This window comes from Typopeltis vanoorti, chromosome 20 (genome assembly GCF_054136105.1).
Source record: "Typopeltis vanoorti isolate ZY-2024b chromosome 20, IOZ_Tvanoo_1.0, whole genome shotgun sequence".
Classification (NCBI taxonomy): Eukaryota; Metazoa; Arthropoda; class Arachnida; order Uropygi; family Thelyphonidae; genus Typopeltis; species Typopeltis vanoorti.
In genome coordinates, this window is record NC_143568.1 from 35,722,665 (window position 1) to 35,741,558 (window position 18,894).

Genomic DNA, 18,894 nt, shown 5'->3' on the forward strand with positions numbered 1-18,894 from the left:
CTTAAGTTCTCTATCAACCATAATTCCCAGATCCATGGTCTCATCAACTTCCAGACACGAAACCGATCAATAGAATGCACAGACCGAAGCTATTTCAAATCAGAGGGAATAACTTTATATTTTGGCACATTAAAAGAAAAACCTTTATCCTTTGGCTATAATGACAGCCTATTCAAATCATTCTGCAGGATTGCTACATGATCTTTATTTACTATAGCTCTTTCCAACTTAGCCATATTTAGCTAAGATTCTAAGCTATTTTGCTTAGAATGATTAGCCTGTTTCATCTCATAATGTGATTTAGCTGTCTGTACCATGCATGTCACCTCTCTTACTTGGACTTTCAACTCTTATGTACTTGGTCATATCTCAGCTTATATGCTCTCCATGATAGCTTGTTTTGCAACTCATGCATTATCATTTATTCATTTAACTTCATCCTTTCTTATTCTTCTTGCCTTAGGGATGCAGTCTGATGTTGCTACCTTCGAATAAATACTCATTAAATATTTCCCATACATCACTGACGTGCTTTTTTTTTTTGCAGTATATCATGCCATGGCACTACTCCAAGTTGACCTCTAAGCTTTACAAAATACCAGAATTGCAATTCCACAAATATCCATTCTTAACTGGGGATTCAACATGACTAAATGCCTGCCAAGATAACATCAAATGATCACTCTCTCCAATTGGACAAAATTTTCAGATGTTAAAATCAAATCCAGCATTCTTGATCCACAATTTCCCTCAAAAGCATGTTGTCTCAAATAATTCTCTCTCAGTAGCCGTATAAATTTAATTTTACTTCCACTATGTGACATCTCATTCCAGTCTGTATCCCCATAAAGCCACCCATAATGATTACCTTACCCTTACTCATAGAACTAATCTGATGCATTTCATCTAAATCTACCCTTGCATCCTTAGGTTCAAATTGATTCAAATGTTAGAAGAATTTGAAATAGATTCAAATGTCCGAAGGTGCTGATTTGAATCAACACCTTCTGACAGACCTCAAACTTAATTGGTAGCAACTCCTCTGCTATTATTAATAACACCCTGCCACCCATATTGTTCTCCATATCTTCTCTAAATATAATAGCCCTTACACTCTTTTCCTTAAAATTTTTATCATATTTTGTCAACCCAGTTTCACTGATACAAATAATATCTGGCCGAGATTTACTAATCAAAGATATACATTCTTTGTTCTTATTTCTGATGCTCTTAGCATTTGTATACATATGTCTAAGACAGCTGAACCCACCAGAACAAACAAAAATTTCCCTGTTTCTGCATGTTAAACCACACTTTTCAACTATTCCTCTAAGCATTGAATTCTTAATTTATTTAGATGAACACCATCCTTCAAATATAATTCATTTTCCCTCAAATTCACTGAATACTTCAATGAATTGTGTTACCATTCCTCCTACACATTCAAATCACTCTTATCAAAACATGGCAATACAACTATAATCTATCCCCCCCCCCCTTTCTACTGCTTTCTTTAATATTTTCATATCTCTTTCTCATTCTATTTTTTTGCTCCTTGCAGATCATTTGTACCTGCAAACACAACACTCACTTTTCCAACTTGTTTACTAATAGCAACATTAATGTCCCTAATTTTTGCTCCAGGAAAACACGATTTAGTCACATTAACATAGTTTAACTGACTTTTCAAGAACTTCCCATTCCTTATTCATCTTTCTAAGTCATCAAACATTGCACATCAGTTAAACTTTAGTAACTTCAATTATCTATGTCTTTCAAACTATCTCATCTCATCTACTCTCCTCACCTGATTATTTTTCACGTTTGATCTAATAGCATTAGCTAACCCTATATCAAGCATCTTAATCTCGCCATGCACACTCATCAACTCAGATTTCATGCATTCTGTCTCTTCTCTTACCATTTCCATGTATCTTTCCAAGCAGTAAAACCTAGATGAAGAATGTGAGAAACCAGTGATGCACTGTCTTTACAAGACACTATATCTAAGTTAACAGTTTGTGAAGCTATTGAATCAGCACCATCAGGAATAAATGGTCGATTTGTATAATGACAGTAATGACAAATTTGTATAATGACAATCATTCATTATCATAGGAATTAAATCTATGGCCATTAAAGTTATATAGCAGTATTGTATAGAGTTATCATTTGTAACTGAATTTTATATCATTTTGAGCATTTTTCTTAATTTTGCTGCTAAAAATAGCACACTTGAAACCAAAATTGAGATGACATAAGATTTAAAAATCTGAAATAGTAAATCTGATTAAAATCTCTTCAACCAGAAGCAGGAGTTATATGCATCTAACAACCATATTTTATTTGAACTTTTCAATTTTATTTTGACTTATTTCTGTAATTAATTGTTACTGTAAGAAAGATAAAATAATATTTTCTCAATCTATATAATATATTCTGTTTAATTGCTTTTCACTATATGTATGTAATATAGTTGTATTAATTTTATAGTGGAAATGGATATATAAAGTGAAGTTATATTAAATTGTGAATTTTCTTTTTTACTCAGAATCCATTTGCAGATGATTCATCCACACCTGGAAGCAATCTAATTGATTTAGCAAGGTAAAAACAAAGCAAATAAATAAATTTATACAACATTTTTAAAATGAAAAAAATGTAACTTATAGTTAACAAGAAATTATGTTTGATTTTATCCTTTATCTAAGCATGAGCACTTTGAAGTAACATTGATAGGATACTTGTGTATGAATACAGATGACTTCATATCAAATCTCGATGTTACTTTCATGTGTGTGCTGGTGTAATAGGTAAAAACAGGAATATCATTTCCTATTAAGTATGACTTTGTAATCAATTGGGAGGAATTTTTTTTTTTTTTTTTTTTGTTTGGTTACAAATCATCTTTCATCTCTAGTTGTAACTGTTGATCATCCAGAGAAATTATTTTGGTATGGTGGTATTCCATTTTCTTACTTATATATGGAAACATTAACTTCTACCCATTGATTTAGCTATCGTTATGTCCATAGATCTAGCTTCTACTGATGACACCTCAAAAAAGTTGAACTTCATCTGGGTAGTAAACTCTTCCCACAATGCACAGTAACATATGCATCCAAAAGAAGTGTACTGTGCCTTATGGGATACTAGGACAAATTGATATGTCATTTGCCTCCATATACAAGTAGCCTTTCTTGATGCTACTTCATGTGGTCTTGCTTGAGCAAAGAGTAAAAATATAAGAACATAATTCATTATTAAGTATAACTTATTTTGTAACCAAGCAAAAAAATCATACGAAAACAAATTTTTGTATTGATTATATTATTATTTTAAAATTTCATTTAAACAAAAAAAAATGTTTGATAGTGCTTTTTTATAGTAGTGAAAAAGAAATGTTTTGGTGTCCTTGTTACTTACAAAACCAATCAGTTAAATTTTTTATGTGTTTTGGTGATTTATTTTTGTTAAATTTTGGTGATTAATTTTGTTAAGATTGTAATTAAAAGATTACACTCTTAAGCTGTTCAAGCAAAATGTGAACAGACTCCTCCTTTCTTATCTTCCTCCTGCTCACACATGGCACTAGTGTGCTATACAGGTCTTGTGGCCTTTCGTCTGTGGACCAGATATATAAAAATCCGCCACCATCTACCACTTGCTGACCTGATTTGCTTATTGGTTATCGTACCTATCTGTTCTCCAACCAACAGACTATGGGTTCAAATCCTACTATAGGCATGGATATTTATGTATCTTCAGGTGACTGATGAATTTCATCATCCATCACCTACTTATTATTGGAGGCCTGAAGTAGCTTGAAAGAAGTTTTGTGTTTGGTTTCTAGAGCAAGGTTTCTGGACCAGGTAAAAATGAATAAAAAACACAAAAAAATTAATAAAAATAGGAAAAAAAATCCTCATTCCACCCATGGTACTAATGTAAGTATAGATTTACAGCCTTTTGTGAGTGGTAATCATATAATAAAAAGACAATCACAAATATCCATGCCCTACAGCTTTTTGGTAGGTTCATTAGCTATCTAGGCCAGCAAGGATTTTTTTTTTTTTTTTTTTTTTGTATTCAGGACTTTTTACTACATTAAAGTTAGATAACTGGGAGAAGACCTCCATAGGAATGCAGAGAACTGTCTAGAACTTCAGAATTTTTTTTTTACCCTTCAATTCATATTCTCCCATGATCTGCCACATTACTAGATATTCACTTTAATGCTCAGCAAATTTTTTATTTTATATGATGGTTCAACAGCTGTGAGCTCCTTTTACGGGGAGGTACAGTTTCCAGAGGAAGACAATGACAAACCACCTCTGTACCTTAACAAGAACATTCCATGAACATGCCAAAAATGAGAAAGTACGATATGGTGCTGGATGGTAAGACCCCCAGGCCTGAAGGCATCCAACATGCAACTGAGGAAGAACAGAGGGCTTCCACAAGTAGAACTAGTTTTTATGTGTCCAGGTCAAACCTGGAAGAAAGTTTGGTTACGGATGTTGCTGGTTGGAAAAGGGAGGCTCCCTGTTTCACAAAAAAACACAGAATTGGAACTTGGAATGTTAGAAGTATGAACCAAGGTAAGCTGGAAATAATAAAGATGGAAATGGAACGCAAGAAGCTGGATATATTGGGAATAAGTGAACTTAGATGGACAGGAATGGGCCATTTTCAGTCAGGGGACTGTATGGTGTATTACTTAGGATATGAGACAAGTCGAAAAAATGGAGTATCTTTCTTACTCAGGAAAAAGATGGCTAGGTATGTATTGGGTTATAATCCAGTGAGTGACAGAATCATTTCTCTCAGCGTGAGTGGACATCCAATGAATATGACCATCATTCAGGTTTATGCACCTAATCTGATTTTTTGGTGCATAAACCTGAAAGGTTTATGCATCAAATGCATAAAGAGGCATCAGAAGAAGACATTGAAGAATTTTATGGCAAGTTACAAGAAGATGCAGCACCAAAGCGAGATTTATGGCTAGTTATTGGAGATTGGAATGCAAAAATGGGGAGACTGAGGAACAAGGAATAACAGGTCATTTTGGTTTAGGTATTCGTAACAATGCAGGGAAGAGACTAGTTGAGTTTTGTGCAGAAAATTCTTTGTTTGTTGCTAACACTGCTTTAAACAACACAAAAGAAGATTGGACACATGGGTATCACCTGATGGACAACACAGAAATCAAATTGACTATATACTTGGACAAAGAAGATGGAGAAGTGCAATTCAGTCATCTGTCAAGACTTTTCCAGGTGCAGACTGTGGAACAGACCATGAGTTATTAGTGGCTACGATACATGTGAAACTACGGAAACTGAAAACAACACAAATGTCTATCAGACATGATCTTGGAAACATACCGGCTGGATACAATATTAGCATACAGAACAGATTCAACACACTCAATTTGTGTGAGAGAGAACCAGATGAACTATGGGAAGAGATTAAAGATACAATTAAAACAGAAACAAAGAAGAATATTCCAACAGTTTGTAAGAAGAAGTCCAAATGGCTGTTAGAAGATGCCATCAAAACTGCTCAGTAAAGGAGGAAAATGAAGGCCACAGGAAATTTGCAGGAAGTACAGCATTTGAATACAGAGTTTCAATGACAAGCCAGAACAGACAAGGAAAAATACTTATTATTATTATTACGCAAGACCTCGTGGAGTCAAAGACTCATCCGGGAGGTCCTTTTATCACACATCTCATCATACCGTGTCTTAAACACACTCAAACTCCTTGCAGATACCACAATCTCAGGCAAGACATTCCAATCATTCAAAACTCTGCACGAAAAAAACCTGCCTCTCACTCCCCTACTCATACCTTCTTTATACAGTTTCCAGGGATGACCTCTGGTTCTCCCCTGATCTCCCACTATTCTCTGTAGAACTTCTCCACCATTGTTGAAAGTTTATTTTTCACTTGGTTAGAGTATGGATGGCACACCAATTGGCAACTCCTATAGGTAGAGATGATCTGCTGATGCTTCTGCCTGGTATCTCCACTTGGGCCTGGCTTCCACTGAAGAGACCTCAATAAAGGTCGAAACTAGTCTGGGTTGTGGCCCTTCCCTTAATGCATAACATTAGACATCCACAAGGAGATGTGTTTTGCATTATGGGAGATACTGAGATAGGAGTGTTGGTAGCTTGCTCCACCTTTGCAAGGAGTGCCTTGGTGTTGTACCACCTTACCCCAGTCCTGAAGATACTTTCAGGCGCAAACTTTGTTTGCTCACACTTGGATAAAGGATTAAACTAAATTTATTATTCTCCACCATTGATCTTATAACAACTCTTTACCAACTTGTAGGTCTCTATCATATCTCCCCTCTTCCTTCTCTCCACCAGACTCTGCAAATTACATCTTCTCAATCTTTCCTCATACTCAACATTCCAGAGGTCAGAAACTACATTAGTCATTCGCCTTTGGACCCTTTCCAACATCTCTTCATCCTTCTGAAAACCCGGTGACCAAATCTGGGCACAATAGTCTGTGTGGCCTAATCAAAGCCTTATACAATGGAACAATATAACGGAACCTTATAATGGACCTTATTACGGAACCTTATAACAATATGATGGAACCTTATACTTTAACCAGGAATGCCAACAAATAGAAAACCAAAACAAAAAAAGGAAAAACGAGATCTTTTCAAAAAAGATCAGAGAACTGATAGGAAAGTTCAGTGCAAAGGTGACAATATTGAAAAGTAATCACAAAGGATATCTTATAGAAGCTGCAGACAGCAAAGAATGATGGAAAGAGTATACAGAAAGGACTTCAAAATTACTGAGAAATTTGAAGAGCAAAATTATACACAGGAGCCAGTACCACTGGAGAGTGAAGTGAGGTGAGCACTGCAACAGCTATCCAGTAAGAAAGTACCAGGAGGAGATGAAATACCCATTGAGCTGCTCAAAGTCCTGGGAGAAGAGGCAGTTAAAATTTTAACAGCTCTATGTCAGCGAATTCAGATCACGACTACATGGCCTAGGGAATGGAAAAAATCAGTTTATATACCTTTATTGAAGGAAGGCAATGCAAGAGAGTGCAAAAATGACAAAACTATAGCATTGATTTCTCATGCAAGTAAAGTCTTACTTAAGATCATTCAGAAAAGACTGGAACCATTCATGAAGAGAGAAATGCCAGATGAACAGGAAGGATTTCGAAAAGGCAGAGGAACAAGAGATCAAATCGCCAATGTGAGATGGATAATAGAAAGAGCACAAGAATATCACAAGAATGTCTACCTTTTGTTTCCTTGACTATAGCAAGGTTTTTTGACTTTGTAGATCATGTGAAACTGTGGAATGTGTAAAGAACAATGGGAGTCCCAGAGCATTTCATTATCCTTCTGAGGAATCTTTATTATGAACAAGAAGCTACTGTCCGAACAGACCTTGGAGAAACTGAGTATTTCACAATAGGTAAAGGGGTGCTACAAGGATGTATTTTATCTCCATACCTGTTTAACTTGTACAGTGAATACGTTTTAAGAATGGCAGGGCTGGAGGAGTCTTCAGTTGGAATTAAAATTTGGTGGAAAAAATATTCATAATTTGAGGTATGCAGATGATACCACCTTGCTAGCAGAATTCAAAGAAGATTTGAAGGAACTTATTATGAAAGTTAAAGTAGAAAGTGCTAAATATGGTCTTAAACTTAAGCTCAAAAAGACAAAAGTTATGGCAACATGTGAACTTAATGATTTTGAAGTATATGGAGAGAAAATGGAAGCAGTTAACAATTTTGTGTTCCTAGGATCCCGAATTGATAAAGATGGTTATTCTACCAAAGAAGTTAGAAGAAGATTATTACTTGGAAAAAAAGCAATGACAAATTTAAGCAAGGTCTTTGAAGATATTAGCTTCACAACAAAAATCAGAATCGTGAAAGCAGTGGTATTCCCTGTGGTGCTGTATGGATGTGAAAGTTGCACCCTGAGAAAGAGTGAAAGAAGGAAGATAGATGCATTTGAATTATGGGTTTGGAAATGCTTACTAAGAATACCATGGACTGCAAAGCAAACCAATAAATCAGTGATAGACAGAATAAAGCCAGATTACTCCTTTGAAGCTATGATCATCAAGCAAAAATTGTCATACTTCGGACGTATTATGCGAGCAAATGACAGTCTGGGGTTGATGATGCTTGCTAAAGTTGATGGAAGCAGGAGAAGACCAAGAATTAGGTGGATGAATGGAGTTAAAGAAGCAACAGGAGTGCGCTTGGAGGTTCTGAAAGACATGGGAAGAGACAGATTGGAATGGAGAGTGTATGTTCGTGGAGTCACCAGGAGTCGGAAATGACTCGATGAATCATAACACACAGCACCCCCCCCCCCCCGTTTGTATCTGGGCTTGGGACCGGCATATGAATCAGACATATGGCTGAAGGGACAGTCTTAAGTATTCCTCAATGTAATCTACATGTGTTCATGAGGCCGGTTTGCCTGTTCTGGGGTGACAAAAAAACCTGAGTTTCTGGGTAAAAAAACTGCTCAGCAAATGAAATGAGTTGATTTTTAATTTAACCAACCAAATTGTATTTTGTATTGACTCAGCTGCATGTGCATTAGGTGATTACTTACTATAGTGACCCCTAGGAACCAGAGAGCAAAGTTAGGTTAGGTTCATTCATTCATTTACTATATCACAAAGTTCCTTATAGTGAATTTAGAATAAAAATACTGACCCCTGCACTTCATTTTCATGAAACAGAAATCACAAATAGCATGACAAAGGAAATTGTCAGAAATAGAACAAAAGAAATTGTAATAGAAACAGAACAAAGGCAATAATGGGAAATAAAATAAAAAAAAATCACTATTACATCACATCTCTAGAAAGTCCAAGCACTCATTGAGGGAGAGTGCATAGAACTCATTGTTTCCACTACTTAATCTGCCAGCTATACACAATGCTAGCTACTGCCGACAATAGTATTTTTGTTTGGCAATTGTATTTTTTTTGGCTGATTTGTCTGTATGCAAGATGAAAAACCAGAGTATCTGGAAGGGAAAAACCTGCTACTCCTGTATGAAATTAAGTAACTCACCTTCAATTAAAAAAAGTCCTCATAATGATTCCGCTTGTCACAACGTGAATCAAACAGGTCCTTTCCATTTGAAAGGTTTTTCCAGTTGCATTATGCAGGTATTATCATGAGAATAGAACAAAAGGAAATGCAGGAAATTGTGCATTGGTAACAACAAAACAAAGAATTGGCAGGAAAACATAAAGCCCAGAAAATGACGACACGTCTATACATAAATGCCAGGAGCATCAGAAACAAAGAAGTTGAGTTCTTTGCTTCATTGAATACGACATGGCCTAAGATTGTTGGCATTAGTGAAACCTGGCTATCAAAATCAGATACAGTGCATCAAAACCTGGTATGAATGAAACTAAAGAAACCTGTGAGATGCTAATCATCCAAATCTCAACAAGAATGATGACCCTAAGAATCTCTGGAATATGGATGGTTCAAGTGGCAAAGGACAACAAGCCATTTAAGTCAAACAAACCATAAGAGTAGAACAGTAGATACTCAGCAGTTCGGAATTCCTGTGTTCTAGTGCTCTTCAAGCAAGACATTCAACTGCAAAGAATTAACCTTTAAGATATTTACATTTTTTTGTAATTATTTTTTGTATGTGTAATTAATTTTTATTTTTAATTTTATATGTCCCATATCCAAAGGTAAAGCTAGGGTCAACAGTTGATCAAAGTAGCAATGCTATAGCATACTGTAGTAGCAATTGTCGATGCAGCACGTGTTTTTCTCTCTCTCTCTCTGTTCTCCTGATGACTTTAATATGAAGGTCAAAATAATGAGTAATTATTTTTTATTTTAACTTAAAGTTGTTACTCTATCACATTAGTTGTCTCCATAATTTTAGCTGCAATGAATTAGGAGAAGTTGTCTAAAGATAGAGAAAAACAGAAACTCCATGTTGGACTTAAGAAATTAAAGAAGTATTCTGTAAAAAGAAGAAATTTTATAAAAATATCCTGACTGGTAAGTTCAAGGTGGACATTGGGGAATGTAGAGAAAATTGTGGAAAACTTAAGTTAATGATGGATGGTCTGTAAAATCAACAACTTCAGGTATGCAGATGACACAGTCCTTATAGCTGAATCTGAAGATGATGCTCAAAACTTAGTAGATCACAGAAATTTACAACAGAGGCTTAGACATGGGATTAATTATTAACCTAAAGAAAACAAAGTGCATGATTATATCAAAAGAACCAATAAATAATAAGAAATTAAACATAACTGTTAACAAAAAGAAAATTGAACAGGTTCAGTCTTTTATATATTTGGGACAAATGTTTACAGAGAGGAAATTCCCTTAAAGAAATAAAAAGAAGAATAGAGATAGCAAGAAAAGCTTTTATTGATATGAAAACTGTTCTAACATTCAGAGACATTAACATAGACACAATAAAAATATTAATAAAATGCTATATCTGGTCAAGTCTTCTCTGCAAGAGTGAAACATGGAATCTAAATAAAGAAGCAGAGAAAAAATTAGAAGCTTTCGAAATATGGACTATCAGAAGAATGTTGAAAATATCATGGACAGAGAAAATGAAGATGTTTTGAAGAAAGCAAAAATGAAAAGAACATTGATGAAAATAATCAAAGAATGAAAACTTAAATAATCTAACTAAGAAGGCATTCAGAAATTAATATTAGAAGGAAAACTGGATGGAAAAAGAGGGAGAGGTAGACCCAGGAGAATGTGGTTTGAAGACATTAAGGATTGGACTGGCTTGAATTACCATAAATGTTCTGGAGCAGCAAAAGAAAGAAAAATTCCATGACATGGTTGCCAACCCCCTTCTAGTGGATGACACTTGAAGGTCTGTAGAAAGGAAACCTTGGCAAGGTTATGTTCTGACTATAAAGAGGAGAGCTGACATCTACACCATTTGGTAGATGTCACCTTATTTAGTAGAATTGATTAAAAAAAAAAAATCAAGGTTGTTTGTTGGGAGAGTTGAAAAGGATTATCAGATATTCCACTGGGAAGATAGTGTGAAAGATAATTGTTGACTGAAAATTTATGCATCTCTTTCAGCTTAATCAATTACAATTGGAAAAAGAAAGTTAGTGAATGTCGAGTCTCTGGGAAACGACTAGATATCAGTTTTCCAGGACATCATAACTGATGTAATTAATTCTCTTATGAACTCTAAATTAGCAAATTGAAAAATTGTGTTCAACCATTCTAATAACCAAGCATTTTTTTAATTTATAAACACGGATACAGACAGTCCCTGTAAGAGGATGTTCCTTAAACTTTACATGATTCAAATTTTACATAAGTTGGATTTAACCTCCTCACCAGTTAATCACACACAATTGCTTATGTGTTTACAGCACCTGTATGCAATAGTGCATTAACATGTTTTAAATGCTATTTCTGTTAGTTTTATTCACAAAATTCACACAAATTGGATTTCAGTATAAAGCATTATAATACAATATGAATAATATGGGGGGGGGGTAATTTGGCTGTTCGACATTCCTTATCAAGTTATCGAAATGACTGAACAATGGTTTGTTTATTCTCTTCGTAAATCTTAATAAAAGGCTAACGTGTCATATGTTTCTCCTTGCACTTTTAAGAACCATGAGGCATTTCGATCAATGTTTTCCATTTCTGCCAAAAACTTAAACGGAACTTGATTGTCATTTCTTTTTTAATGAAATGATTTTTAAAGAGGCAGATCCTTTCACATGTTCCTTTATACAAACAGCATTGTTCACAATTAAATTCACTGTTGATGGTATTATATGGGTACCTCAATGGAGTCTGAAGACTCTTTGTGGGTGACCCAAACTATCCATGCATATCTCTCCTTGAATACATTAACAGACAAAGATTCTGGAGACTCATTCCATTCACTCACCACTCTCTAAGCTAAAAATCTTGTCCTCTGTTTCTACCTCCTCTAGCCAAGTGTTGAAACAATTCCCCTTCATTGATCCTTAGAATATCTGTAATATACTAAGGACCTCCAGTTCATCTACCTCTAATCCTACACCATTCCCATACACCTATATCACATCAGTAACCTCACTTGGATGATATAACCTTGCAATATGGTCACTCAGTAACTCATCTGAGTTACTGAGTGACCTTGCTAGCATCACTTAGTAAGGTGTTGCTAGCAACACCTTACTAGCATCAGCACTTGTTAACGTTATTCTTCCATAGTCATTCTTCCTCTTACTTGCCATGTAACGAAGGAACTGTTTGGGATTTCCTTTGGCCTGCTTGGCTAGTTTCTTCTCATAATCTGAATTTACCTTCCTTATGTTGGTCACCTTTGTACTGCTTGTGAGCTTGTTGGTTGCATTTCTCCTATATCCCCCCCCCCAAACACTTTTTTTTTTTTTTTGTAGCTTAATGATGCTGTTCATCCACCTAACTCCTACCTAATAACCCTCCTGACCTTAGGTGTACAATTTGATATGCTTCCTCCAGATGCCATTAACTATCTCATATGCACTATCAACATTGTTCCTTTCCAGATTTTTATGCCATGGCACCATTTCAAGCTTCTTCCCAAGCTTGGCATAATCATCTGCCTTATAATTTGACATACACTCCATTAATGGAATGGGATACAGAGATTTAAGCCAAAAAAGGTAAAAATTGGAGATTCCAGGTTGGACACTTTTTGGCATGGTATATGAGAGCAGAAGGGAAAATATAATATAGAACCCTGAATGACAAATTGAGAAGGGAAGCAGAAAGAAGTAGTGAAGAAATGGAAAAATGAGAGAGTGGGAAGGTATAATCTTTTATATGAAAAAGCATGAATCACAAGAGAAATGGAATTCAAGCTAGAGGCATAGAAAATAAGAATGGAGAAATCATAACTGAGGAAGATAAAATCCTAATGTGATGGAAGGAATATATTGAAGATCTATATGACAAGGAAAATAGACCAAATGAGTTGCCATTAGAAGATATAAAGAATCTAAATGAAGATGATCTAGGCCCAGAGATTTTGAAGACAGAAGAAATTGCCATTAAAGAACTAAAATGTGAAAAGTCAGAGGAATAGATGAAATACCTGCAGAATTCCTGAAACAACTTCAGAAGAAAGGAACTGAAGAAATAACCAAAATAATAAATTTAATTTATAACTGAGGAGAACTACCAAAAGATTTTATGACCTTAATATTTATACCTATACCAAAGAAAAGTAATGCAGTGAACTGCAAGGATTTTAGAACAGTAAGCCTGATTTCCCATATTAAAATACTTATGTGAGAATCTTAACACAAAGAATTGCATCTAAAGCAGAAGAATTTCTTGGAGAAGATCAGTTTGGTTTCAGGTTGGGTAGGGGAACAAGATATGCGATTAGACTGTTAAGAATAGTAAGTGAAAGAAGTCTGGAAGTGAATAAAGAAGTTAATATCTGTTATATAGATTTTGAAAAAGCTTTTGACTTTGTAAAATGGGATAAGATGGTGAAAGTAATGGAAAAGATTAGTATAGATTGGAAAGACAGAAGGCTAATATATGGGACAAACTGCCATGGTGAGAGACATATATGGTACAACAGAACCAGGTATCATTGGATGAGGAGTAAGACGAGGCTGTTCTCTGTCCCCAATTTTAACATGCATTTCGAAGCAATGTTAAAAGAAGCACTGGAGAAGGAATAAAGATTGGAGGTAGACAGATATTTGCAATAAGATATGCAGATGACAAGCCATTACTATCAAATACTGAAACAGGACTACAACATCTGTTGAACAGATTACTGAAATCCTGTATCAATTATGGAATGAAAATTAACATCAAAAAAACAAAGGTAATAAAAATAGCAAGGGAAGAGGCAAATATGGATATCAGAATAAATGGGGGAAAATTTAATGAAGTAAAGACATTTAAATATCTAGGAAGTGTTATTAGCAGTGATGGAAGATGTAAAAGTGACATAAAAGCAAGAATAGCGATGGGAAGAGATGCCTTTAATAGAAAATTGAATTTATTCAGAAGTTAAATGGATAGAAACCTAAAGAAAAGACTAATAAAATGTTGTGTGGAGTGTTGCCCTCTATGCAGCTGAAACTTGGACATTGAAGAAAGAAGAAATTTAGATTTTGGGAAGCTTCGAGATGTGGATTTGGAGAAGGATGGAAAAAATCAAATGGACAAATAAAATAACTAATGAAGAGGTCTTAGAAAGAGTAGAAGAAATCTGTTAAGGAGGATAAAAAGAAACAAGGGAAACTGAATCGGACATATTCTGAGAGGGAATGGAATCATCAGAGATGCCATCGAAGGAAAAATAGACGGAAAAAGACCCAGAGGAAGAGTAAGGAAAACAATGCTAGATGACATGCTGAATGGAGACAGGTACACAACCTTGAAAGAGAAGGCTCAGGACAGAAGAGTGTGGAAGGAAAGTTTCTGCCACTAAAAGAAGAACCTGCTCAATTGTAGAATATTTTTGGAGATATATGCATGCCTAAACCCCACCTTTGGAGCAAATTCAAAGAATGTATAACTGAGAAAGTTGAGGTGAGTAGTGCTTGTGATTGCATTTCAGTTCCCTTGCACGTTCTTGCAAAATGCGAGCTGATATCCCATCTAATCCTACAGCTGTATTTACATTGAGATTCTGCAATATCCTAAGAACCTCCATTTCATCTGCCTCTGTCCCCCACATCAGTCTCTGTCACATCATTAGCCTCACTTGGATGATATACCCTTGCAAATATACCTCACTCAACTATTTTATCTGCTTCTATCACCTTGTCATCATCAGCACTCATTAAAGTTATTCTTCCATAGTCATTTTTCCTCTTAATTGCCAAGTAATGAAAGTGCTCTTTGGGATTTCCTTTGAAGAAACTAGCCTTCTCAGTTAGTTTTTTCTCATAATCTGATTTACTCTCATTAGGTATACAATTTGATATTGCTTCCTAGATGCTCCTTAATTATCTTCCATGCACTACTAACATCCTTCCCCCTGCAGGGCTTTATGCTGTGGCACAGCTTCAAGCTTGTCATAATCACTTTCCTTGCAGTTCCACATATGCCCATCTTGACAGAATATTCCTCATGTTTTATAGTCTCCCAAGTCAAGACATGGTTGCTTTCTCCAATCAGAAGCAATGCGGCCAACTTGGTTATGGATAACACTTCTGATCCTATGACCAGGTCCAATATTCTCACACCCCAGGTCCCCTCCATCACAATGCTTCAGTTATCTCTCAGTAGGTGTATAAATTCCATTTCCTTACTTCCATGTGATCTTTCTTCCTTCCAGTCTATATCTCCATAGTTGAAGTCTCCTATAATAATCACTCGACCTGCACTCATTGTACTAATTTGCTGATGCATGTCCTGGATCATCCATGGAACCCCCCCCCCCACCCTGCCAGCCTGTCTTCTCTATCCTCCCTGAAAATACTAAACCCCTTTACATTCTATTCCTGTTACTACATCATCTGCTGTTAGCTTGCTAATGCCTATAACTTTTGGCAAGGTTGCACTATCCAATGCCAAAAACTCCTCCCTCTTGTTCCTGATACTTCTGGCATTAGTATACAGAAACTGCAGCATCCCTTTAGGACCCTGACACTTTTACTTCCTGAATTGACTTTCAAACAAAAATATTGAATAGGGTAGACCAGATTCTGCATTTGTCAGTTATTGTTACATCATTTGTCTCATGTCCTTCACACACCTACATCCACCCTAATTGCTTAAGTTTTTCTGAATTTGCACTTCAACATGCTCTGTGATGAGCCAAGGCCTTCCTCTGAAGATTTTGCCAGCTACCTTTATTTCTGGCTTTGGCACACCAATTTTTCTCATTTATGGCTTGAAAAATCCTTTTCAGTGACATCTTCCCATCGTAATCTTGGTCTTCCTTGTTCTTCCCTGGGGTTTTGCAAGAAATAATTTTTTTACAGGATTGTTATCATTCATTCTTATGATATGTGCAGTCTGGTTAAAATGGTTAATTTTAAGAAATTTGATTGTTAAAATATCTATACAGTTCAAAGTTGAAGCATCTTCTCCATTGATAATTTTTCCTTAATACCACCAAGGATGCTCTTGAGTATTTTTCTTTCAAAAACAGCAATTTGCTTTTCCTCATTCTTTGTCAATGTCCAGATTTCAACCATATGTCAACACAGGGCAAATCAAAGTTTTATAGAGCAGGAATTTATTATATCTGGATATAAACTGTGATTTCATTATTTTCCTGAGATCATAGAAACTCTTATTAGCAGCAATAATTATTTTCTGTACTTCTGGTAAAATTTTATTTTGGCAGTTCAATTCAGATCTCAGTAGATAAGGCTATGGAACTCTTTCAAATGTTATATGATCCTATTTTCAATAAAGGGCAGATTGTTTTGGTATTAGTTTCTGGTGCAATGCATATATTTAGTTTTATCTTGATTTTTTTTTTTTTTTTTTCAGATGCATATTTTTTGCAGCAGCCTCAAGGGCAAGAAAGGCTTCCTTAAGAACATTGATTGTCCTTGCAACTAAATCAATATCATCTGCATAGGCAAAGATTTGTACAGATTTATAGATGTTTCCTGCTGTATTAATTCCTGAGTCTATTATGACTTTTTTCTAGAGAGATATTAAATAGTAAACATAAGGAGTCTCCTTGACAAACTCCATTTTTTATGCAAAATACATTTGAAGGATTGCCTTATCAAGGCAATCTTTCTGCATTGCTTCAAGTAGCTTATTCGTATTAATACTTTCGTATTAATGAACTCTCACTAATAGCCAACACATTATCACAAAATGGATATCCTCAAAACATCATCAAAAAATATCTATATAATGACAACCCCCAGACAAGAAGAATCCCACCATCAGCACATTTCTACTGTAGAGATACCTTTCATAAAGTCAATTTCTTATCAAATAGCAAGAATACTAAGAGCACACAACATCAGAGTGGTCTTCAAACCAACCAACATCAGACAAGTTTTAGGATCTCCAAAAGATAAAGTTCTGTTCTACAAATATCCAGGAGTATATTACATTCCCTGCTCCTGTGGTCTTGCCTACATCGGACAAACTTCACGAAGTTTAGAAATTAGACAAAAAGAACATGTTGGTGATATAAACCACAACAGAAGCATCTCTTCCGGCTTAGCACATCATTTCTGCACGTCTAACCACACGATAGATTGGCAAAACAGCTCCATGCCATATCTCAATGACGACTACAGACATTGTGTATTTAAGGAAGCCACAATAGTATTAATAACCGGCGGAAACCTCAACAGAAATCAGGGTGTAATTCTAAACAGTTTGTGGAAAAACTTGATCTTCTCTCTCTCGATCAATCTGAACTACAGCTAGCCAGTAATCACATTACAAGTCTACAACAAACACGCATGCGTGATAATGAATAAGAACAATAAGTCATCTCTGTCACGCGAAACGTGTAACCATAGCTACTAGTTTGGTTTACAACGTTTTTTGTTCCTTTTAATTTGCATTTACTAACTTTCATATCTCCGTAATGCCTTGAAAAAGCCAGACAGTTTGCTGGCGAAACTGGTAGGTTTGAATAAATGTTTTTATTGTAAACTGGTCTGTATTAATAAAATTGTATTTCTTTCGTATTAATACTGTCAAAGGCAGCTCTGAAGTCTACAAATAAATGACTAGTATCGATACCATATTCAGTAGTCTTTTCAAGTATCTGTCTTAAACTAAATATTTGATCAACTGTAGATTTTCCTTTACAAAAGCTGCATTGGTAATCCCCAATTTGTTGATCAACATGTGGCTATATCCTTTCAAAAAGTATATTTGAAAAAATTTTATATGATGTGCAGAGGAGGCTAATACCTCTGTAGTTGGAACAAATCATGGAATCTTCTTTTTTTTTAGTATTGGACAGATAATGCTTGTGTTCCAATGTAATGGAAGTTTTTCCGCATTCCAAATTTTAATTATAAATTCATGTATCTTTTAAGTAGTTCAGGCCTGTAGTTTTTTGATGGCTGCATTTACTTTTTTATATACACGTGGTGCCTGTTCTTTATCCGTGTTAGTTATATTAAAACCTAACTCTTGTGCTTCTTCATTCAATAGGTCATCAAAATGTTCTGTCCATCTACTAAGTATAGGTTGTTTATCACTAATAATTTCACTACTTTTATCTCTGTAGAGAGTTAATCTAGGTTCAAAATCTCTTAGAATGGAATTGATTTTTTGATGAACATCTTAGAGGGGGTTAATGAATGTTCTACATTCATTAACCCCTCTAAGATGTTCAGTATCTTAAAAAATCTCTGCTCATATAACTTTTTTTTAAGCCTGTGGAGTGCTTCTTTTCTAGCACAATATTTATCAGATGCAATTCTGGTGTTTCCTTGAAGCATCTTTTTATACGATTCATTCTTTTTATTTGTAGCCATGGCACATTCTTCACCAAACCAATCTTTATTTTTATTATTTTTTTTTTTTAATTTACCCAAGACAGAACTTGCTACCTTAAGTATATTTGTTTTCAGTGCAGACTAAGATTTTTTTCAAAGAACTGACATCTGTAGTTTCAGACAATGATTTTTCAAGCAAGGTCATATACTCATTTTTGTTTATTTCATCTTTTAATTTTTCATAGTCAAATTTTTCCAAACAAATTCTGCGTTCTTTTTTGGCATGAGAAATCTTTCCACATAATTTGGCTACAATTAAGTAATGATCAGAGTCGATGTTTGCTCCTCCAGTTTTATGATTTTTTAACGATACTTGTGACATAATGATTAGAAATATATACACGTTTACACAAGAATAATGCTTAATTTGCCAAATATTTTGG

At 35.1% G+C, this 18,894-nt stretch overlaps 1 protein-coding gene across 2 annotated transcripts in view; it reads left to right on the top strand.

Annotated features, from left to right (window-relative positions):
- The window catches only part of LOC150095364 (syntaxin-7-like), a 275,749-nt gene that overhangs the window by 102,495 nt on the left and 154,360 nt on the right, over positions 1-18,894 (top strand). For both annotated transcript variants that reach the window (XR_016550052.1, XM_090410144.1), the window contains exon 7: positions 2,552-2,607. Coding sequence is in view for 1 of the 2 variants with exons in the window: in XM_090410144.1 (XP_090266270.1) it covers positions 2,552-2,607 (56 nt within the window). In the remaining variant the exon portion in view is untranslated. The remainder of the gene's footprint in view (positions 1-2,551; positions 2,608-18,894) is intronic.